Source organism: Lampetra fluviatilis, chromosome 62, assembly GCF_964198595.1.
Source record: "Lampetra fluviatilis chromosome 62, kcLamFluv1.1, whole genome shotgun sequence".
Taxonomy (NCBI): Eukaryota; Metazoa; Chordata; class Hyperoartia; order Petromyzontiformes; family Petromyzontidae; genus Lampetra; species Lampetra fluviatilis.
In genome coordinates, this window is record NC_136336.1 from 4424530 (window position 1) to 4448293 (window position 23764).

The 23764-nt window shown below is 55.7% G+C and overlaps 1 protein-coding gene across 1 annotated transcript in view; it reads left to right on the top strand.

The window, feature by feature from the left end:
- Nucleotides 1–23764, top strand: part of LOC144951394 (uncharacterized) — a 67857-nt gene that overhangs the window by 20007 nt on the left and 24086 nt on the right. The window contains exons 7-26 of the mRNA XM_078881633.1: nucleotides 219–278; nucleotides 1494–1538; nucleotides 2219–2272; nucleotides 4010–4063; nucleotides 5149–5202; nucleotides 7382–7435; nucleotides 8995–9048; nucleotides 12133–12177; nucleotides 12763–12816; nucleotides 13677–13721; nucleotides 13862–13915; nucleotides 14938–15036; nucleotides 17014–17058; nucleotides 17406–17504; nucleotides 18070–18123; nucleotides 18847–18954; nucleotides 19965–20018; nucleotides 20715–20813; nucleotides 22838–22891; nucleotides 23626–23724. Of these exons, the coding sequence (XP_078737759.1) occupies nucleotides 219–278; nucleotides 1494–1538; nucleotides 2219–2272; nucleotides 4010–4063; nucleotides 5149–5202; nucleotides 7382–7435; nucleotides 8995–9048; nucleotides 12133–12177; nucleotides 12763–12816; nucleotides 13677–13721; nucleotides 13862–13915; nucleotides 14938–15036; nucleotides 17014–17058; nucleotides 17406–17504; nucleotides 18070–18123; nucleotides 18847–18954; nucleotides 19965–20018; nucleotides 20715–20813; nucleotides 22838–22891; nucleotides 23626–23724 (1284 nt within the window). The remainder of the gene's footprint in view (nucleotides 1–218; nucleotides 279–1493; nucleotides 1539–2218; nucleotides 2273–4009; nucleotides 4064–5148; nucleotides 5203–7381; nucleotides 7436–8994; nucleotides 9049–12132; nucleotides 12178–12762; nucleotides 12817–13676; nucleotides 13722–13861; nucleotides 13916–14937; nucleotides 15037–17013; nucleotides 17059–17405; nucleotides 17505–18069; nucleotides 18124–18846; nucleotides 18955–19964; nucleotides 20019–20714; nucleotides 20814–22837; nucleotides 22892–23625; nucleotides 23725–23764) is intronic.

Here is a 23764-nt window from a genome sequence, read left to right on the forward strand (position 1 = left end):
GCGCGTGTGTGTACGTGTGTGTGCGTGTGTGTGCGCGTGTGTGTGCGCGTGTGTGCATGTGTGTGTGTATGCGTGCGCTCGTGTGTGCGCGTGTGTGTGTGTGTGCGTGTGTGTGCGTGTGTGTGTGCGCGTGTGTGTGTGTGTGCGTGTGTGCACGCGTGTGTGCGCGTGTGTGTGCGTGCGTGTGTGTGTGTTCCCCCGCCTGCATCCCGCCGCAGCCGTACGCAGCTCAGATGGGCGGCGGCTACAAGACGGAGTCGACAGAGACGGGCGCGCCCGTGAGTCTCACCGGTCTCGGCGCCTCCCACTCACACCCCCCCCGGGGCCTCCCGCGTGCGCGCGCGCGCGGCCACGCTCAGCCTCGGCACCACAGCGAGTCGGCTTCACGGCTGCTGATGACAACGATGATGACGATGATGACAACGATGATAATGATGACGACGATGATGATGATGATGACGACGATGATATTGATGACGACGATGATGATGATAATGATGACGATGATGATGACGACGACGATGTCAACGACGATGATGATGATGACGACCATGATGATGATGATGACGACGACGATGATGATGACGACGATGATGATGATGATGACGACGATGATGATGACGACGACGATGATGTCAACGATGATGATGATGACGACGACGACGATGACGACGATGATGATGATGCCAACGATGATGATGATGACGACGACGATGACGACGATGATGATGACAATGATGATGACGATGATGACGACGACGATGACAAGGGCCCCAAGTCCCCGGGATGCTTCGGTTTTCCCTCCTCCCCCCCACGTGGTGCAATACAAGACGGTTCGTCCACATAGCTGTGTCAACCCCCTTATTGTGAGTGCCCTACCTTATCACGGACAAATTCAGACCTTATCTGGTCACCCCGTACCTCTTATAAATCTCAACGTTCATCCAACAATGTCCCATCAATAGGGAGAAACACAAATAAATAAACAAAATACATATTTTGCCCGTATTGCAACGGCTGTACGCCGTATGGACGTGAAAACTCAATTTCCCTGTACAAGATTAAGGGGTTAAACCGTGACGGGTTGACATCGATGGGAACCCGAGTTCGATCCTCCGGCCGTGGGTCACATCAGTGATGAGCGACGACATGGGGAGATTTTTGCGGATTGAGAAAGCGGCTGAGAACATTATTGTTAACGAGTAAGATATCATCTAATTAGTCGTATTGATGTATGGTTTGGAAAATCCATAGGGCAAATTTTAATGAAATATTTAAATATCCTTTCAAGAAACGTACATCCACTCAACGCTGTGGACGTATATCACGTCGTTTTTCGACCCAAGCGTTGCTTTGACATGCGTCGCGAACGTTTTACTCCGCTTGCTGGGATCAACTGTGAAACGGTTCCGGGGTTCCACTGCTCACGTCTGCCTCCCCCCCCGCTGACCCCCTTCTTCCCACCCTCCCCCCGCCACCACCCATCTCTGCAGGGCCCCATGGGACCCAGGGGACCCTCTGGCCTTCCTGGCCCTTCGGTAAGTCTCCGCACCGCGAGCACTGACCTCACTCGGTCGCCGTTGAACCGCCGTGGGCGGACGTAACGAGTGCAGGGACCTCGTCGCGAGGAGTCTTGGGGTTCGGCGGCGCGTCCGTGGCTAAATGGTGTCCATGTTGCGCTCGACAACAAGAAGCTGAATGGAAAACAAATTTGATAATAGTTTTTTTACCCTTCTATCTGGCAACAAAACTGACACCTTTTTTTTACAAGGAGTCATGTTTGCATAGACCACAATACCTGCAGCCATAATCCTTGAAGTTGATTGGTCCACACCCGAGACAGCTTTCCTTAGAGCCTAGTCTCACATGGGTTGGACCAGATGATGCCAAAAGGCGCACAACTCAAGGACAATGCACCATCAGAGTATGAGAGCTCGGGGTAATAGGGGAAAACAAATCGTTAGTTTCATCTGTACCTGTCAATAACTATTATTTAAAGAACAATTTGATAGTTTCAACATGCGCCATGTTTTTCTACCGGAGGTTTTTTGGAAAATGTGCCATATAACTGGGCCTTACCTTGTAAAAGAAATAAAAAATAGTTGAGTTTTCGTTTAGACGTCCCTCGCTTGCGTTATTTAGGCGCCCTGCGAAGGTGGTCGTGGTTTTTTGTGTTGTCATTGATGCCGATGCGTGTTTTTTTCTTCGTGCCACGCAGGGCCCAGCTGGATCTTCGGGAGCCCCAGGAGAGCCTGGAGAGCCAGGAGCTTCTGTGAGTCACCGCCAGCGACCGTGCACCCACATCTCACCACGTGCACCCACATCTCACCACGTGCACCCACATCTCACCACGTGCACCCACATCTCACCACGTGCACCCACATCTCACCACGTGCACCCACATCTCACCACGTGCACCCACATCTCACCACGTGCACCCACATCTCACCACGTGCACCCACATCTCACCACGTGCACCCACATCTCACCACGTGCACCCACATCTCACCACGTGCACCCACATCTCACCACGTGCACCCACATCTCACCACGTGCACCCACATCTCACCACGTGCACCCACATCTCACCACGTGCACCCACATCTCACCACGTGCACCCACATCTCACCACGTGCACCCACATCTCACCACGTGCACCCACATCTCACCAAGTGCACCCACATCTCACCACGTGCACCCACATCTCACCACGTGCACCCACATCTCACCACGTGCACCCACATCTCACCACGTGCACCCACATCTCACCACGTGCACCCACATCTCACCACGTGCACCCACATCTCACCACGTGCACCCACATCTCACCACGTGCACCCACATCTCACCACGTGCACCCACATCTCACCACGTGCACCCACATCTCACCACGTGCACCCACATCTCACCAAGTGCACCCACATCTCACCACGTGCACCCACATCTCACCACGTGCACCCACATCTCACCACGTGCACCCACATCTCACCACGTGCACCCACATCTCACCACGTGCACCCACATCTCACCAAGTGCACCCACATCTCACCACGTGCACCCACATCTCACCACGTGCACCCACATCTCACCAAGTGCACCCACATCTCACCAAGTGCACCCACATCTCACCACGTGCACCCACATCTCACCACGTGCACCCACATCTCACCACGTGCACCCACATCTCACCACGTGCACCCACATCTCACCACGTGCACCCACATCTCACCAAGTGCACCCACATCTCACCAAGTGCACCCACATCTCACCACGTGCACCCACATCTCACCACGTGCACCCACATCTCACCACGTGCACCCACATCTCACCACGTGCACCCACATCTCACCACGTGCACCCACATCTCACCACGTGCACCCACATCTCACCAAGTGCACCCACATCTCACCAAGTGCACCCACATCTCACCACGTGCAACCACATCTCACCACGTGCACCCACATCTCACCACGTGCACCCACATCTCACCACGTGCACCCACATCTCACCACGTCCATGGCAGAGGTCGCAAACGGGTTTTGATTCCTTACCTGTACCCGTACCTGGCCGCACCAGGGTCGCAAACGGGTACCCGTACCCTACCCGATACCCGGCTACCTGTACCCGGCTGGGTATCGGGTAGGGTACGGGTACGGGTACCCGATTGTAGATCATTTAATCGAATACAACGTCTCAAGACGGTGACTCATGGTAACGGTGAAGATAAGTGATGTTGACGATAGGGGTTGTCGATGGTGACGATGTTCATGATGACTTTGACGATGGTGGTGGTGGTGGTGGTGTTGATGATGATGACGGTGGTGTTGATGGCGACGATGTTCATGATGACTTTGACGATGGTGGTGGTGTTGATGATGAAGATGATGATGATGACGGTGGTGTTGATGGTGACGATGTTTGTGATGATGTTGATGATGTTGAAGATGATGTTGACGTTGGTGATGGTGGTGTTGATGCTGTCCCCATTCTCTCTCTCCCCATCCCCCAGGGTCCCGTTGGCCCTGTTGGACCCGTTGGGTCCCCAGGCCGTGCTGGTGAAGATGTGAGTACCCACGCCACTTTTACGAGATGTTAACTAGTGCGCCTTTTGGTGTCATCTGGTCCAACACCATGTGAGACTAGGCTCTAAGGAAAGCTGTCTCGGGTGTGGACCAATGAACTTCAAGGACAGTGCATACATTATCAGAGTTATGTTTTTTTATTGCATTACGACTGCAGGTATTGTGGTCTATGCAAACATGACTCCTTGTAAGAAAAGGTGTCAGTTTTGTTGCCAGATAAAGGGATAAAAAAACAATTATCATATTTTTCTTCTGGAAAATGAGGTTCCAAAGGTGAGATGTTGACTACCTCGCCTGGTATACAGGAGGTCGTGGGTTCTGTGAGATGTTAACTACCTCGCCTGGTATACAGGAGTTCGTGGGTTCTGTGATATGTTAACTACCTCGCCTGGTATACAGGAGGTCGTGGGTTCGATCCCGACCCTGACGCCTGCTGTATATTTCGAATTTGCGTGTCTCTCTCTCTCTCTCCCCATGGTCACGTGGATTTTTGTCCGGGTCCTCCGCTTTTTCCCTGCACATTTAGAATCAACGTCGCGCGTCCAGAGTGTATTTGGCTGCTATAAATGTCCACGTGATGATAAGCCACTTCGTTGAGCTGTCATTTGTGGCCAATTCGCTTCTGAAAAAGAGTTGCACAGCTTAAGTGGGCTGGTAAAATAAAAAAAATAGTTCACAGTTATTTTCGGCATTAGTGTAGAGGAGTAGAGGAGAGTGGTGGCGTCGTGTGCGCTGTCCGGTGCGGTGGCATCACGGGACGTGGGGTCGCACGCACTGGGCAGTGCACGTGACGTCACCCCTCCTAGGGTATTTAACGGAGACCCCGTGACGTAGGCGGGGTCACTGGAGGAACGGGGATAGTGGAAGGGGTGAAGAGGGAACCCTTTATAGTGATACTTGTTAATAAACCCTGGCGGAAGCCCCTAACTCACCTCCATCTCCGAGTACCTCCGTCTACTACTCAACATTAGTGTGTGAGCTCACACCTGCTCAATCGATACGCGCGAGGATTCCCTCCCGATGCGTAAACGTTTCACCGATGTGCGCGTCTTGCGCCTCCGCCCAGGGTCACCCCGGCAAGTCTGGCGTCTCCGGAGAGCGTGGGGGTCCCGGTTCTCAGGTACGCGAGCATCACGGTCTCACAGTAGCAGCAGTGTAGCAGCAGCAGTAGCAACAGCAGTGTAGCGGTAGCTGCAGCAGCAGTAACAGCAGCAGTAGCAACAGCAGTGTAGCAGTAGCTGCAGCAGCAGTAACAGCAGCAGTAGCAACAGCAGTGTAGTAGTAGCTGCAGCAGCAGCAACAGCAGTAGCAACAGCAGTGTAGCGGTAGCTGCAGCAGCAGTAACAGCAGCAGTAGCAACAGCAGTGTAGCAGTAGCTGCAGCAGCAGCAACAGCAGTAGCAACAGCAGTGTAGCGGTAGCTGCAGCAGCAGTAACAGCAGCAGCGTGGCAGTAGCAACAGCAGTGTAGCGGTAGCTGCAGCAGCAGTAACAGCAGCAGCGTGGCAGTAGCAACAGCAGTGTAGCGGTAGCTGCAGCAGCAGTAACAGCAGCAGCGTGGCAGTAGCAGCAGAAGCAGTAGCGTTAGTAGCGGCAGCAGCAGCAGTGGCAACAGCAGTAGCAGCAGTGGCAACAGCAGTAGCAGCAGCAGTGTAGCAGCAGTAGTGGTAGGAGCAGCAGCAGCGGTGGCAACAGCAGCAGTGGCAACAGCTGTAGCAGCAGTAGCAACAGTGGTAACAGCAGCAGTGTAGCAGCAGTAGCGGGTAGCAGTAGCAACAGCGGTAACAGCAGTAGTAACAGCAGTAGCAGCAGTGTAGCAGCAGTAGCGGTAGCAGTAGCAACAGCGGTAGCAGCAGTAGCAACAGCAGTCGTAGTGGTATAGCAGTAGCGGCAGCAGTAGCAACAGCAGTGTAGCGGTAGCTGCAGCAGCAGTAACAGCAGCAGCGTGGCAGTAGCAGCAGCAGCAGCAGAGGTGGCAACAGCAGCAGTGGCAACAGCAGTAGCAGCAGTGGCAACAGCAGTAGCAGCAGCAGTGTAGCAGCAGTAGCGGTAGCAGTAGCAACAGCGGTAGCAGCAGTAGTAACAGCAGTAGCAGCAGCAGTGTAGACAACTTAGATTAAAGCCATCAGTCTAACTCCGTACTACAACAAACAAACATGGCCAAACCAAAAAACGTTTTCGAAATCACCAAAATAAAGCCATAAAAGAAATGTAACAGTGAGCATCGGAACTGTGACTGAAATTTCACAATTAACGACTTAAACAAGTTGTACGGTGGGTGGACACGCGCGCGCACACACGGACTCACGCGAAACTAAACGCACCGTCACCGCTGTTCCAGCGTGGATGACGATGTCCGTTTACCTCCGTACGCCTGGCACCACCGCTGTACATTCCTTTAAAGCTCCACGGTGGCTAGGAGATGTTGACTACCTCGCCTGGTCGACAGGAGGTCGTGGGTTCGATCCCGACCCTGACGCCTGCTGTTGTATATTTGGAGTTTGCGTGTCTCTCTCTCTCATCATCATCACGGTGGCTAGGAGATGTTAACTACCTCGCCTGGTCGACAGGAGGTCATGGGTTCGATCCCGACCCTGACGCCTGCTGTATATTTGGAGTGTGTGGTGTCTCTCATCATCATCATCACGGTGGCTAGGAGATGTTAACTACCTCGCCTTGAGGTACAGGAGGTCGTGGGTTCGATCCCGACCCTGACGCCTGCTGCTGTATATTTGCAGTTTGCGGTGTCTCTCTCTCCCCGTGGTCGCGTGGATTTTTCTCCGGGACCTCCGGTTTTTCCCCTCCAATATTTAGAATCAACATCGCGCGTTTCGAGTGTTTGGCTGCCGCTATAGATTTCCACGCGATGACGATGGGCCGCCTCTTCGCTGAGCTATCATTTGCGACGGCCAGGTCGCTTCTGAAAAAAAGCGCAACGTAGCTCAGCGGACCTTACCTGGTTTAAAAAAAAAAAGAGGTAGTTAACAGTTAGGGAATAGCTAGTACACGTTCATAGCGACTCAACAGTTCGTTAAACCTCCTGAAATTGACGTCCGATATCTCGGAGCGGCAGCGGGGCCGCAGGTCGCCTTCGCCCGGCGCGTTTGGAGTTGGCCGGGCCCCTCTAGGTGAACGATGGAGCGAGTGAGCGAGCGAGCTGGTGGTGCTGTGCTCGCTCGCTCGCTCCCAGCCCCCGCTCGCTCCCAGCGTCACCCACGGCCGTTCTCTCGCACGGACGACGAACGGACGATGGCGGCTGGAGTTAATTTTTACTGTCGTGACGTCGTTTTTCTCGTTCCAGGGCGCGCGTGGCTTCCCTGGCAACCCCGGGCTGAGCGGCATGAGGGGTCACAAGGTGAGCCGTCGACAACGCGTTGCTGCTGCTGTTGCTGTTGTTGTTGTTGATGCTGTTGTTGTTGATGATGTTGTTGTTGTTGTTGTTCTTGTCGTTGTTTCTGTGGCTACTGCTGCTGTTGTCGTTGTCGCCGGGTTCTTCATTCCGGAGGCCCACCGGAGCCGCGCATCTTCAAATCATCTCAACTTCAAAACTCATTTAGCGAGAGAAGCTCCGTCAGTCGCGGTTTTGAAGGCTCGTCTGAAAAAACCCGCGTTAGTTCTCTCTTGCGTATCCGTCTGCGTAGGGTTTGTTTGTTTGTTTTACGCTTAGTTTTAAATGTTTAGGCAGTCAGTAGCCGTGAAAACAAAGTCAGTCAATGGTGAGAAAGTAAAAATAGGGTTTGACCCTTTACTGGCCATAAAACTGGAGCTGTGTGAATATGTTCAAACACCAAATTGACACCTTTCGCGAGGCATCACGTAGCCACAAATTACTCGTGGCAAACGAACGTGCAAGCGAAAACCGACTCTCATTTCCCCATCGTTTTTGATTCTGGCCAAAAAAAAAAAAGGTCCCAAAGTCAATCGAACGTGGCCCAGTCATCCTCATAGCTCCCACTCTCTGCCCTCTGTGTCTCAAGGCTCTTCTCTCTCTGTGTGTCTACGCCTGTGTGTGAGTGTTTATGTGTGTGGGACTGTCTCTGTGTAGCGGTTAGCGCGCTGCGCTATGAACCTGGCGACACGGGTTCGATTCCCGCTCACTGCCAACATCAGTGACAATTATCTGAACCGGTCCTGGGCCTCCCCTAGGTCGACTCAGCCTCAAATGAGTACCTGGTGCGGTGTGTAAACATCGCCACTGGGGAGACAAAGGCGGTCGGGCGTGGTGATGGCCACCCACCCCCTGGTGTACCGTTCCGGCCTTCATAGGAGCTCGCTAACAGCACTTGCCCCTACAGTCTGTTAAGGCTATACAGGGGATCTTTATCTTTGTAGCGACCAACGCTACGCTGCGCTACGAACCCGGCGACCCGAGTACGATTCCCGCTCATGGCCACCGACACCCGGTGACGTTTATCTGAACCGGTCTCGGGTCTGCCCTAGGTCGACTCAGCCTCAAATGAGTAACTGGTACCGGTGTGTAAACATCGCCACTGGGGAGACAAAGGCGACCGGGCGTGGTGCTGGCCACCCACCCCCTCGTGTGCCGTGCCGGCCTTCGTAGGTGCTCGCTAACAGCACTTGCTCCAACAGTCTGCTATTCAGACGCTGTCTTTCCGACATACCTGTTCTTCACCTGAGGACGGCTGCTTGCGTTGTGGCCGAAACGTCGTGAGAATTGTTTAATTATGTTTTATTATTTTATTACTTCCCTTCTACGTGACTTTACCGAAAGAACCAACAAGATGAGTCTGCTAAGGCTTCGTCCTTTTGCACGTACGTGTGTGTTGAACTTCTTTTGCACCCTACGTGGCCAACCGTGCTAATCGGAGGTGCGGGGGGTGAAGGGACAACAAACCGAGAGCACGCCCCGAAATAAAAGCAGTTTTCTAACCCCGCCGCCGTGTCTGTTCCAAGGGCTACGATGGTCTGGATGGAGGCAAGGGCGAGGCTGGCGGCGCTGGACCCAAGGTTGGTGAATTCTTCAGCGACGTCAACCTCATTCGTTCGTTCGTTCATTCGTTCGCTCGTTTCATTCCCCCTTCGGCATCGGGACGCGGCGTTGCATCTGCAGCGCGTCGGTGAAGAGAGCTCCGCTAGAAGACCAGCGAGCGAGGCTCCGCTGGAGAAGCCGGGGGAGGAGGTTCTTTGAGATGACCGCAAGCATAATGTCGCTGAACCCTGCCCCGTACCGAGATGATCGCGTTAATTTTATTTAGAGAGGCTTAGTAGCAGCGCCGTCGTTTTTTTTAAAGACATTGTCGCTCGCCGCAGGGAGCGTAGCGGCACGACCGCCGCACTTTCCGATAGCCGGCGCCAAACCGTGCCACACGGCCCTCCCGCACGGCCTTATGGGAGCCTCGGTACCGATAAAAGTAATTAAATTTGAGTTTTTCTTCCCCATTTCGTTCCGATGACGTGCACGTGCGTCACATCAACCCTTTCACCGTCCATCGGGAACGGGAATGGTGTTAACGTTGCGGCGATGCCGACGTCACCGGCTCCCGCTCACGCGCGAATCGATCGGTGGGATTCCCACGCTTCGACAAAGCTGACGGTCGCCACGACAGAAATGGCTCATCGCCCGCTTTCTTTTTAGTTTCGCCACGCCGGTGACCGTGACCCGGAGCGGGGGGACCACGGCAGCTGCTGATGTTACTCGCTGATGATGCGAACAAAAAAAAGGGAATTTTTTGTTTGTTAACTCTCCGTTTGGAGACTTCTGTGGTCAATGCCCAGAAGAGAACCGGGGGGGGGGGGGGGGGGGGAGGGGGGGACGCGTAACGCAGGCTAGGTGCTCGCTTCGCAAACACGGAGGAGGAATCGTCATGGCAACGACGACTCACCACTCGGACACTCCTGACGATGCACGAGACACCCCCCCCCGACCCCCGACCCCTCCAGCTCGACCAGCTCAAATGTAACATCACAGCCGTTGTTGCTCTACAGCAGCAGCAGTAGTAGCAGCAGCAGTAGCAGCAGCAGTAGCAGCAGCAGTAGTAGCAGCAGCAGTAGCAGCAGTAGCAGCAGCAGTAGTAGCAGCAGCAGTAGCAGTAGTAGCAGCAGTAGTAGTAGCAGTAGTAGCAGCAGCAGTAGCAGCAGCAGCAGTAGCAGCAGCAGGAGTAGCAGCAGCAACAGTGACAACAGCAGTAACAACATCAGCAGCAGTAACAATATCAGCAGCAGCAGTAACATCAGCAGCAGTAACATCAGCAGCAGTAACATCAGCAGCAGTAACAATATCAGCAGCAACATCAGCAGCAACATCAGCAGCAGTAACAATATCAGCAGCAGCAGTAACATCAGCAGCAACATCAGCAGCAACATCAGCAGCCGCAGTAACATCAGCAGCAGTAACAACAACATCAGCAGCAGCAACATCAGCAGCAGCAGTAAAATCAGCAGCAGCAACATCAGCAGCAGCAGTAACATCAGCAGCAGCAACAACAACATCAGCAGCAGCAACATCAGCAGCAGCAGTAAAATCAGCAGCAGCAACATCAGCAGCAGTAACAACATCAGCAGCAGCAACATCATCAGAAGTAACATCAGCAGCAGTAACAACATCATCATCAGCAGCAGCAGTAACATCAGCAGCAGTAACAACATCAGCAGCAGTAACATCAGCAGCAGTAACAACATCATCATCAGCAGCAGTAACATCAGCAGCAGTAACAACATCAGCAGCAGTAACATCAGCAGAAGTAACATCAGCAGCAGTAACAACATCAGCAGCAGTAACATCAGCAGCAGTAACAACATCATCATCAGCAGCAGCAGTAACATCAGCAGCAGTAACAACATCAGCAGCAGTAACATCATCAGAAGTAACATCAGCAGCAGTAACAACATAATCAGCAGCAGCAGCAGTAACATCAGCAGCAGTAACAACATCAGCAGCAGTAACATCAGCAGCAGTAACAACATCAGCAGCAGCAGCAGCAGTAACATCAGCAGCAGTAACAACATCAGCAGCAGTAACATCATCAGAAGTAACATCAGCAGCAGTAACAACATAATCAGCAGCAGCAGCAGTAACATCAGCAGCAGTAACAACATCAGCAGCAGTAACATCAGCAGCAGTAACAACATCAGCAGCAGCAGCAGCAGTAACATCAGCAGCAGTAACAACATCAGCAGCAGTAACATCATCAGAAGTAACATCAGCAGCAGTAACAACATCATCAGCAGCAGCAGTAACATCAGCAGCAGTAACAACATCATCAGCAGCAGCAGCAGCAGTAACATCAGCAGCAGTAACAACATCAGCAGCAGTAACATCATCAGAAGTAACATCAGCAGCAGTAACAACATCAGCAGCAGCAGCAGTAACATCAGCAGCAGTAACAACATCATCAGCAGCAGCAGTAACATCAGCAGCAGTAACAACATCAGCAGCAGCAGCAGCAAACATGCGATGGAGGAGACTGGACTGGCACCCGTACCGCACGCTGTGTGTGTCTCACGCTGTGTGTGTGTCTCACGCTGTGTGTGTGTCTCACGCTGTGTGTGTGTCTCACGCTGTGTGTGTGTCTCACGCTGTGTGTGTGTCTCACGCTGTGTGTGTGTCTCACGCTGTGTGTGTGTCTCACGCTGTGTGTGTGTCTCACGCTGTGTGTGTGTCTCACGCTGTGTGTGTGTCTCACGCTGTGTGTGTGTCTCACGTTGTGTGTGTGTCTCACGCTGTGTGTGTGTCTCACGCTGTGTGTGTGTCTCACGCTGTGTGTGTGTCTCACGCTGTGTGTGTGTCTCACGTTGTGTGTGTGTCTCACGCTGTGTGTGTGTCTCACGCTGTGTGTGTGTCTCACGCTGTGTGTGTGTCTCACGTTGTGTGTGTGTCTCACGCTGTGTGTGTGTCTCACGCTGTGTGTGTGTCTCACGCTGTGTGTGTGTCTCACGCTGTGTGTGTGTGTGTCTCACGCTGTGTGTGTGTCTCACGCTGTGTGTGTGTCTCACGTTGTGTGTGTGTCTCACGTTGTGTGTGTCTCACGCTGTATCGTGTCTCACGCTGTGTGTGTGTCTCACGCGGGATGTCTCCTTGCTCTGTCCCCATAGGGTGAGCGTGGACCATCAGGAGCGAACGGAGCTGCTGGTCTTACGGTGAGCACCTCGGAAGCCCCGCTCTACACCTTGCGAGCTCACACACACAACACACACAACACACACAGCACACACCACACACACAGCACACACAACACACACAGCACACACAACCCACACAACACACAAAACACACACAGCACACACAACACACACACACAGCAGCAGCGGCAGAATTCCCTCTTGCTACTGACAAACTACACCGCGATTTCCATTCCATAGCGTATATATGCAGCCGCAAATGAAGATGCCGTCCGATGAAATAAAATAAAAACGACTAACGCATTGCATTTGTTGTGCGCGAATAGTGCTCTAGAAATAAAGTTTTATTGATTCCCGTAACGAACGCCCCGCCGTGGCCCAACCGTGGCCACATCGTGGCCCCACGGGGTCACGAGGTCAAGGAGGGCCGTTCGTGAACACGGCGCGGGGTGGGGGGCTAGCGACGCGTTCCTGCCGACGGACGCATTCACGGCGCGGCGACGCTCGCCCGCTAAGCCCGCTCGCGTGTCGCGCACGGCAGGGCAAAGGGAAGATCGTGACGGGGTGGCGGTGTTGTTGTTGTTTTTTTGTGTCTTTTCTCAGGGACCACGTGGAATGCCCGGCGAGAGGGGACGTAGCGGCGGCGCCGGATCTGCTGTGAGTCCACCGAGAATAAACAAACGCCGCCGCGTGGCCTCTGGCGTAACGAGAGGATCAACCGCGGCTGTCATCACCGTAGCCGTCACCGTCACGTGTCGCCACGAATTAAAGAAAAAGAAAACTAAATAAAAATATGAAAACTTTTCCGGTATCGTTAACGACGTCATCGTCGTCGTCGTCGTCGTCGTCATCATCGTCATTATTAATTACTCCTTAAAATAAACTTTGCCACCAACATCATCATTACCTGGGTCACCATCACGACGTAAACATTATTAATAATAATCATAAAAAATTAGTTTCAATAAAATTTACTTTGACATCACCATGATCATCGTTGGCTAGCTCCTGGCCACCCTATCACGATCGCTCTTCGTGATGGCCATCGTGTCTTCCTGACATCATCATGATCTCAGAATCATCGCCGTCATTGCGCACCAAAAATTGTGAATTGATATTGCCAACAACTTTATCACACCTGTCAAAATCATCATCATCATCATCACGGAAGCACTTCGTATGCAAGCATGGTGAATGGTGCTCGGACCGTGCCGGTGTGGGTGGCACGAGCCGTCAGCGGAACGGTGATAACGATGGTGATGGTGTTGTTGATGGTGATGGTATTGTTGATGGTGTTGTTGATTGTGATGGTGTTGTTGATGGTGTTCTTGCTGGTAATGGTGTTGTTGGTGGTGTTGTTGATTGTGATGGTGTTGTTGGTGGTGTTGTTGATTGTGATGGTGTTGTTGATGGTGTTGTTGATTGTGATGGTGTTGTTGATTGTGATACGTGTTCCTGATGGCGTTGCTGTTGTCGTTGTTGAAGTTGTTGTTGTTGCTGTTGTGCTCCCCTTGCAGGGAGCTCGTGGTGCTGATGGTGCCCCTGGCCCCGCCGGACCCGCGGTGAGCATCTCCATCACACCGCTGTAGTAACACCATCGCCCGTGGAGCTTCGTGTCACCCCGCTGTAGTAACACCATCGCCCGTGGAGCTTCGTGTCACCCCGCTGTAATAACACTGCTGACCGTGCGCTCCTCCCGCAGGGCCCCATCGGAGGCGTCGGTGTCCCCGGCTTCCCCGGGAGCCCCGGAAACAAGGTGGGTGGCCGCGCGCGCGAGAGAGAGAGAGAGAGACCGCCAGCCGCGTGCGTGAATGGGTCGCAGTCGAATGTTTGAAACGCGCTTCGCTCGTTTGCACCGGGCACGCGAGCCGCCGTGGCGATGGGCTCCAGCTCCTTCGACCGTTCGCGCGGCACTCATGGCAGGCGGGGCCTCGAGGGGGTCAGGACGGAGCTCGGAGGCGCTCGGCACCCCCCCACCCCCGCCCCCCCCCCCTTGTTTTGCCGGCCTGCCACCCGCGGCTCGTCACCACAATGTTGCCGAGCGAACGCCGCCGACGGCAGCGAGAGTGATCATTCAAATTGACGAAGCGCCCCCGTAAAGGGTCGCTCTCGAAAACCCCGGCGAGCGGGGTTTTTGAAGCGCCACAGTATCGCCGGTAGTGCTTGCACGAGACGAGAGAAACGACGAACGGGGCAGAGAGTTGTGGTGGTGGGGATGGAGTGGGGGGTTGAGTGGGGGGGGGGTATATAAACGACATCGGTGGGGAGAGGCGCACGCGTGAGATGCGCGGTGGGGGGGGGGGGGGGCGGTGGCATTGGGGTTCCGCATCGCAACGCCTGGCCGACGAGGGAAGACGCAGTCCCGGCCTCACCACCCCTCCCCCCCTCCCTCCCGCACTCCAACGCTGGAGCAGGGAGAGAGGGTTGCCACCGCTGAGGTGCCAGCAAATCCTGCAAATAATGTCACGGGGAAGAGAATGTCCCGGCGTGCCGGCAGACGGAAGAGCTACGCGCGTGTGCGCGCTCCGTCTTGAGCGCTGTTGTGTTGTTATCGTTTGCTTGGGACGTTTTTGTCCCGGGGGGGTGGGGGTGAGGTTTTGGGGGGTGGGGGGGGCTTTACAGATTTCCCAGGAGAGTTTTGTGATCTCAAAAGTGGGGACTACCGCGGGAAAAAACCAGGCCAGCCTTAACCCCCGTCCAAGCCCTTGAGCGCTTTAACGGGTGCTCGCAGACAGCGCACCCTCTGACACCGTGGTTCTTCTTCTGCCGCGTGACCAGGGTGAGGTGGGCCCCGCTGGTGCTATCGGAGCCGGTGGACAGCAGGGACCAGCGGGAGAGCCCGGCATTGGCGGAGGCATCGGACCTGCAGGCTCTGCCGTGAGTACCCGCGACTCACGTGTGCGTGTGTGTGCGTGTGCGCGTCCATGTGTGTGTGTGTGCATGCGTGTCTGTGTGTGCGTGTCCATGTGTGTGTGTGTGCATGCGTGTCTGTGTGTGTGCGTGCGCGTGTGTGTGTGCATGCGTGTGTGTGTGCGCGTGTCCATGTGTGTGTGTGTGCATGCGTGTCTGTGTGTGTGCGTGTCCATGTGTGTATGTGCGTGCGTGTCTGTGTGCGTGTGCGTGTCCGTGTGTGTGTGCATGCGTGTGTGTGTGTGCGCGTGTCCATGTGTGTGTGTGTGCGTGCGTGTCTGTGTGTGTGCGTGCGCGTGTCCGCGTGTGTGTGTGTGCGTGCGTGTCTGTGTGTGTGCGTGCGGTAAGCGCGACAAACCCGACGGTCCGAGTTGGATTCCCACTCACGAGCAACGATTAACCGAACCGGTTACTGGCACTCTGCTAGGTTGACTCGGCCTTAAATGAGTACCAAGGGCGGCATGCGAACGTCAGCCACCGGAGAGACGGCGGTGGCCGGGCGGGCGGGTTGCTGGCTGCGCCGCTGCCCTGTGAAGAGTCCTGGCCCTAAATAGGTGGCGGCTACAACACCGGCCCCTGTGGCCTGTAAAGTACCGGCCTGCTGGCCTATTGTATTCCGTGGGTGCGTGTCTCGTGACCCAGTGTGGCACAGCTGCCTGGTGACCCAATAGGTTAATGGTGACCCAGTGTGGCACAGCTGCGTGGTGACCCAGTGTGGCACAGCTGCCTGGTGACCCAATAGCTGCCTGGTGACCCAGTGTGACACAGCTGCCTGGTGACCCAGTGTGGCACGGCTGCGTTGTGACTCAATAGCTTCATGGTGACCCAGTGTGGCACAGCTGTCTGGTGTCCCAATAGCTGCCTGGTGACCCAGTGTGGCACTGCTGCCTGGTGACCCAATAGCTTCATGGTGACCCAGTGTGGCAAGGCTGCCTGGTGACCCAATAGCGTCATGGTGACCCAGTGTGGCACAGCTGCCTGGTGTCCCAATAGCTTCATGGTGACCCAGTGTGGCACAGCTGTCTGGTGACCCAATAGCGTCATGGTGACCCAGTGTGGCACAGCTGTCTGGGGACCCAATAGCTTCATGGTGACCCAGTGTGGCACGGCTGCCTGGTGACCCAATAGCTGCCTGGTGACCCAGTGTGGCACGGCTGCCTGGTGTCCCAATAGCTGCCTGGTGACCCAGTGTGGCACAGCTGCCTGGTGACCTAATAGCTGCCTGGTAACCCAGTGTGGCACAGCTGCCTGGTGACCCAATAGCTGCCTGGTGACCCAGTGTGGCACGGCTGCCTGGTGACCCAATAGCTGCCTGGTGACCCAGTGTGGCACGGCTGCCTGGTGACCCAATAGCTGCCTGGTGACCCAGTGTGGCACGGCTGCCTGGTGTCCCAATAGCTGCCTGGTGACCCAGTGTGGCACAGCTGCCTGGTGTCCCAATAGCTGCCTGGTAACCCAGTGTGGCACAGCTGCGTGGTGACCCAATAGCTTTATGGTGACCCAGTGTGGCACGGCTGCCTGGTGACCCAATAGCTGCCTGGTGACCCAGTGTGGCACAGCTGCCTGGTGACCCAATAGCTGCCTGGTAACCCAGTGTGGCACAGCTGCGTGGTGACCCAATAGCTTTATGGTGACCCAGTGTGGCACAGCTGCCTGGTGACCCAATAGCTGCCTGGTGACCCAATAGCTTTATGGTGACCCAGTGTGGCACGGCTGCCTGGTGACCCAATAGCTGCCTGGTAACCCAGTGTGGCACAGCTGCGTGGTGACCCAATAGCTGCCTGGTGACCCAGTGTGGCACAGCTGCCTGGTGACCCAATAGCTGCCTGGTGACCCAATAGCTTTATGGTGACCCAGTGTGGCACGGCTGCCTGGTGACCCAATAGCTGCATGCGATGTAAATGCACGTTGTTCTCTCTCTCTCTCTCTGCCCTCTCTCCGCAGGGTCTCAGAGGCGCCAACGGAGCTCAGGGACCCAAAGGACCTTCGGTGAGTGGTGCCGGCCGCGGGTCACCTGCTCAGCGCTCGGAGCGCGCACGTTGTTGTTGTCGTCGTTGTTGTTGTTGTTGTTGTCGTTGATGTTCATAACCGTCGCGCGGTGGTTGGCGATTACCTGGGGAGACAAAGGCGGCCGGGCGGGGTGTTGCCCACCCACCCCCTCGTGTGCCGTGCCGGCCTTCATAGGTGCTAGCCAACAGCACTTGCCCCTACAGTCTGTTACAGGCTGTACGGGGGGGGGAGTGACCTTTGCCTCTAGTACCTCTACTACCTATGCCTGTATCTTTGCGTCTTAAAATGCGTGCGCTCATCTGACCGTGCGCCTCTGTCCACCGCAGGGAGACTCTGGACCTGCCGGTGGCCCCGGGATGCCCGGACCTCGTGGGCCCCTCGGGCCCCCCGGTTCGTCGGGCCCTGCTGGACCCAGAGGCATTGCGGTGAGTGCTGCCCCTCTCTCCCCGCACTCTTTCTCTTTTTCACCGTCGGAGGAAACAAGAAGTTGCTCGGTGTATTCGGCACTTTGCTTCGTTCATAATTTAGTTTTTTTCTTTTTTTCAATGCTTTGCTTTATGTAACTCCTCCCCCCCCCTTTTTAAATGAAAGATTTAACAAAATATTTTCGCTCTGCTCTCCTTACCCCTTCCCTCTCTCTACCCCCTTCTCTGCCCCCCCTCTCTCTGTACCCCCTCTCTTCCTACGCTCTCTCTCCCGTGCCCCCCTCTTCTATCTCCCCTCTCTGCTCTCTCCCCTCTCTCCCAGTGCCCCCTCTCTCCCCACACCCCCCCCCCCTCTCCTTTCTCCCTTCTCTCCCTGCGCCCCCCTCTCCTCTCTCTCTCCTCTCTCTCCTCGCCCCCCTCTCCTCTCTCTCTCTCCTCTCTTTCCGCGCCCCCCTCTCCTCTCTCTCCCCTCTCTCTCCGCGCCCCCCTCTCCTCTCTCCCCACGCCCCCCTCTTGACGCGTTCTCACTTCTGCCCCGCTCGCTGCTGCGCTGCTGTGCCAACAGGGAGAGCCCGGAGTGCCGGGATTCAAGGGCGAGAGCGGTGCCAAGGGAGTGCCGGTGAGTTGGCGCGCGCCGCGCACCGCGTCTTGAGCGCGACCGCGCACGGAGGCGTTCGTGAGAGAGCGAGCGAGAGAGAGAGGGAAGCTCGCGGTAGGAGAGGGGACGGAGGGAAGCCTTGAGCCTGGACTAGAACAGCTGTGGCTGGCAGGGAGTCGAGAGCACGGACAGCTGGGGGAAGGGGACGAGCATCGACCATGAGCCTCAAGAGCAGAGAGTGCGTGGGGGCGAGCGGCGTGACGTGAGTGGGAGAGGCGGGCTTCTGTGTGATTTGTTCGTCTCGTGAAGAAACTATAAATTACGATAGTAAAATCAGTTGTCTATCAAGGGCTGCCCCCCCCCCCCCAGCCGCAAGACTCTCCTGTCAGGAGGGTGGTCGCGACCCTTTTCGCAGGAGCGTTTTGCTCGTGGGAGGAAACTGTGGAGATTGGCAAAAACTCGGGGTTCATGAACCTGCCCTCTCACCATCCCCTTGGCAGCAGGCCACCAGGTTTGAGAGTTTTACGCAAAATCCGCGTGCTCCACCAACGCTCGCCCGGAACGCAGGCACGGGCTGCCACCTTACCGCCCGGCTCACACGGACATGACCTCCGCGTCCGACACCGCCGATGGCTATCGCCGCGTCTCACACCGCCGACGGTGACCCACAGGGCCCCCCCCCCGCCGCGTCCTCACCGCGTGTGTCGCTCTCCCCGTGTCGTTGCACGCGTCTCCCGTGACCAGGGAGCATCGGGGCCCGCGGGTCCCTCCGGCCCAAGCGGAGAGGAAGGCAAGAACGGCGCCCGCGGCGAGCCTGGCGCATCTGGACCAGCTGGCGCCGCCGGCGAGAGGGTGAGTGGGGGGGTCTCCCGCTCGCTTTGATGAAATCGATTTCATTTTTTTTTTTCGATTATTATATTCCATCACCCCCCCCCCCCCCACCCCACCCACCCACAATTTTATCCCAATTCTGTTATTGCCGCCGCGTGCATCGACAAGGCAAAGAATCCGTTCGCAGCCATCCCAGGGCCGTCGCGACCCTTCGCGTTGGAGAATGGCCCACAGAGGCAGACACCGCAGAACTTATTCTGAGACCTCAGGTCCACCCGCCGTGCTGTAGCAGGGGGAGTATTTGTTGCCCAAGGGTGAAACCAATAAATGTTTTTTTTCTTCCATTTTCAGAGCTGGGATTTAGCCAAATTTAGTTGGAGGACAAAACCTCACGTCATGTTTGTTTGTCCAGATATTGGTGATGGGGGCCAGGGCCTCCGGTGTGACGAATTGATGGTCTCAAGGCGGCCGCCCACGACTGGATTTTAATTCATTTTGACGACATTCCAGCTGTAAAACTAAAATGTCCACAAAAAATAATTGAAATCAGTTTGATTGGCACGCAACGATCACTCCGTGCAGGGATTTTAGAGGTGTGCCCCGCGTGTGGATAACGAGGTCTATTGAAGTGACTCCGCCATCACTCGTGAAACCAATAGCACACGTAAAATCATCATCATCATCATCACCATCATCATGATAAAAATCCCATGTTCCATCCACTGTTGGATAAAGTTCGGCCTCCCCCCCATGCCCACACGGTCTTGCGAGATGACCCACAAACCAAAATTTCACTCCTGCGCGGGAGCTAATCTCGTACCCGGGCGTGCGATCCTTCGCCTTTGCTGCTGTTCCATCGCCATCCTCGCCCGTCGGCGATTTGTCGGTGCTGGGGGGGATCATTGGAATCCCTCCCTGCCGTCGAGTCCGTTTTCGGGAAACAACGCGGCTGGGGAAAAGCGGGGGAAACTGCGCCGACGCGGTTTTTGTAACGACGCGCGGCGCTGTTTTTTTTGTGACCCCCCCCACAGGGAGCTCCGGGCGGTCGTGGAATGCCAGGACCTGGCGGCAACGCCGGATCGATCGTGAGTAGCCGGTGACGCCGCGGGAAAGATGATGACGACGAAGCTGGCGCCAGCGCCCGACGCGGGGGGGTGGGGGTGGCTCTTGCGCTCGCCGCGAACGCGTCAAACAAAATGAGCAGCGGCTTCGCAACTTACACAGAGGCCGATGATGTGAAAATGACAGGCGGTTATTGCTATTGCGTGCGGTTAGCCTAACGATGGGGGCCGAACGAGACGGGACAAAGCAGGACGAAAAAAAAACAAAGATTGGTTCTTCAATCGAACTGCGACTTTGGACCGTGAGAATCGAGCGGATTTGCCGGAGGGCGGTGAATGGTCACGAGGATCGTGACCGCCCGCGCGTTCAATCCCGCGACGTCAGGGAAGGAGTCCCAACCCGGGCATCTCCGCCACGGTCAGTGCGGGCACCCCCCCCCAAGCGTGACGTTGCCACCGCTCTCACTCCGGAACGGCGCACCGAGAGGGGCACGGGGAAAGATGAGAGAGGGGAGATGAGATGAGAGAGGGCAGAGCGGGGCACGGGGAGATGAGGGTGCGGGAAGAGAGGAGCACGGGGAGAGAAGGGTGCTCACGGCGGTACGAGGCCGGAGGGCGATGGTGCCAGCGCTCGGCCAGCGTGCCGTGCGCCGTGTACGTGACTCGTAGGGCCTTCAGGGCAAGCCCTGAGAGCGCGTCGCGTGTCACGTGTCTGTGTAGGGAATGCCCGGCGAACGTGGAGCGGCCGGCCCTGCTGGAGCCAAGGGACCTGAAGGAGGACCTGGACGCCCAGGAGACTCCGGAATTCCTGGAGCCAGGGTGAGTTGCCGTCTGCGGCCACCTCCATCCGCGTCGCGAAGGGTTAGAAGGATGGGCATTAATTGGGCACTTGCTCCGATTTCACAGTAACGGGCATTGAGATTGTTTCGATTATTTTGGGGCTGTAAATGTCCCAATGGTGGGCCGCTTTGTGGTCAGGTGACTTCTGAAAATTAAGTGAATATCTCAGTGGGCTTTGCCTGGTAGGATGGGGGTGGTTTAGTGTTGTATCTGTTTGTGTTTGGGTGATTCGTTGACCTTTCTTGTACGTATCACTCCTATCGTTTGTTGTCATAACGTCCTTACCCCGTGCCCCTACCGGACATCTGTGAAAAAAGAGTTTTACAGCTCATCGGATTCCTCCAGTTAGAAATAAATATTCTGATTCTGAAATTCACCCGACATCACATCTCATCTAGTCCATGCCTGCAGTCTACCCAGCAGCAGCTATCCCTGGTCCCAGTTCGAGGTCTACGGGCATCCGTCTGCCAATTGGGGGCGAGAAACTCTTGACAACCTCTTGAGAATGTGGAGCCTCGGTGTGTGTCTCCACCACTTGAAAGAGGAAGTGACCAGAGAGAAGTTCTGGGGCTACTTTAAAATGCTTCGCCGTTGTCAGCGACGAGACGCATTGACGTACGGTGACCGAAAGTAGAACAGGACCTACCTTAGTGGTGGCTTTTTGAGATTCGATTGTTTGGTTGCTGCTGCTGCTGCTGTACAAAATGCCCACGTGATGATGATAAGCCACTTCGTTGAGCTATCATCTGTGATAGCCAGGTCGTTTCTGAAAAAAGAGCTACACAGCTCAGTTGAGCCTTACCTGGTGAAATGGAAATCGTTTAGTCTCATAGTTCAAGACCACTTGCAGTACTGTTATTGACACTGAGCGTGTTGCGTTGTTTTTTTGTTGGGAATCGTGCTTTTGTGCACCACTGCAAACGCAGCAGCAGCAGCATCTCCAGATAATTTGTTTACTCTTTGTGTGTTTAGTTTGTTGTCCTTCCCCCGCACCTCCAATTAGCTACGGTTGGCCACGTACGGTGCGAAAGAAGTTCAACGCACGTACACACACCGCACCTCCGATTAGCTACGGTCGGCTACGTACGACGCGAAAGGAGTTCAACACACGTACACATACCGCACCTCCAATTAGCTACGGTTGGCCACGTACGGTGCGAAAGAAGTTCAACGCACGTACACACACACCGCACCTCCGATTAGCTACGGTCGGCTACGTACGGCGCGAAAGGAGTTCAACGCACGTACACATACCGCACCTCCAATTAGCTACGGTTGGCCACGTACGGTGCGAAAGAAGTTCAACGCACGTACACACACCGCACCTCCGATTAGCAGGGCCTCGATGCTTCTCCTCCGCGTGCATTGTACGTACGCGCACGTTGAACCTCTTTCGCGCCGTACGTAGCCAGCCGTGGCGATCGGAGGTTCGATACAAAGATACAAGATGCAGCCATCGTGACGACGAGCGGTTGGATCGAGCGGCTTGGCCAGCGTGGCGGTCACGTCACCGTCGATCCGTGTTTGACAGATGACAAATGAAAAAAGAGAAAAGAAACCAGTCATGATTCGAAGCTTTCGTGACTGCAGCAATCCACACTCTTTGGTTGTTTCGGTAAAGCCACGTAGGTGGGAAAAAATCTCGCCTGACGACGGACGCTTGTGTTGCGTCCGAAACGTCGTGATTTATTTTATTTTCCACCTACGTGGCTTCACCGAAAGAACTAAAGACTTTAAAGGAACCGGCTCAGCTCTCTGTCCTCGCTGTTCAGCAATGCCCTCGAGCTAAGCACGGCTCGTCGCGTCGGGATCCCACAAGAATGCGGGGTCGTGTCGCACGCTCGGTGCGGGGGGAGCCGTGGCAGGAACCACGTGGCAGGAACCACGTGGCAGGAACCACGTGCCACGGCTCACGACACGCTGTGTCTCGACGGTCCGCTGGCAGCGGCGCGGTGAATTTTGGCGTGGCCGTGACACCGCGCGTTGTGACTTTGTCCGTTCAGGGTTCCACTGGGAGTCCTGGAGCAGCTGGTTCCGAGGGAAAGCCTGGCGTCTCTGTGAGTGGAGCCCGACTCGTGCCTCTCTCTCTTTCTCTCTCTTGCACTCTCATCCTCCCACTACCACTCACGCCCTCCCCCCACCACTCACATCCTCCCACCACCACTCACATCCCACCACCACCACTCACATCCCCCCACCACCACTCTCATCCCACCACCACCACTCACATCCCACCACCACCACTCACGCCCTCGACCACCACTCACATCCTCCCACCTTCACTCACTCACATCCTCACATCACTCACATCCCCCCACCACTCACGCCCTCCCACCACCACTCACATCCCCCCACCACTACTCACGCCCTCCCACCACCACCACTCACATCCCCCCACCACTCACATCCCACCACCACCACTCACGCCCTCGACCACCGGCCCTTATCCCCTCCCGTGACGCCTACCGCCCCAAGCGAACGCGACGTCTCAACCTTGCTAAAACAATCTCAATGGCCTCGTTCCGTCCGTCAGCGTGATCGCGAGCGTGCACCCTCTGCGCGCGGAGAGCTTGCGAGCTGACGAAGAGCTCCTAACGTCTGCCCCCCATTCCGAACTAAAAACGCCCCCCTCTCCCCCCCGCGTTACTGCCCCCGTCGCCACGTTGCCTTCAAATTTTTTCGCCGTCTTCGTAACGGAGATTCATTCTCCGCGCGGGCTCCATTGTAACGAGGTGCCCTCGTCCTCGTGTGTGTGTCTCTTAACCCCCCCCCACCACCCTCCCCCCAATAGGGCCCCGTGGGAGGAGATGGTCGCCCTGGCCCCCCAGGTCCCTCTGGAGTTCGTGGTCTTCCCGGCCCCAACGGATTCCCAGGGCCCGCAGGAGGCGCTGTACGTACCCACGCAACGCCACCACCGCCTCCACCGCCGT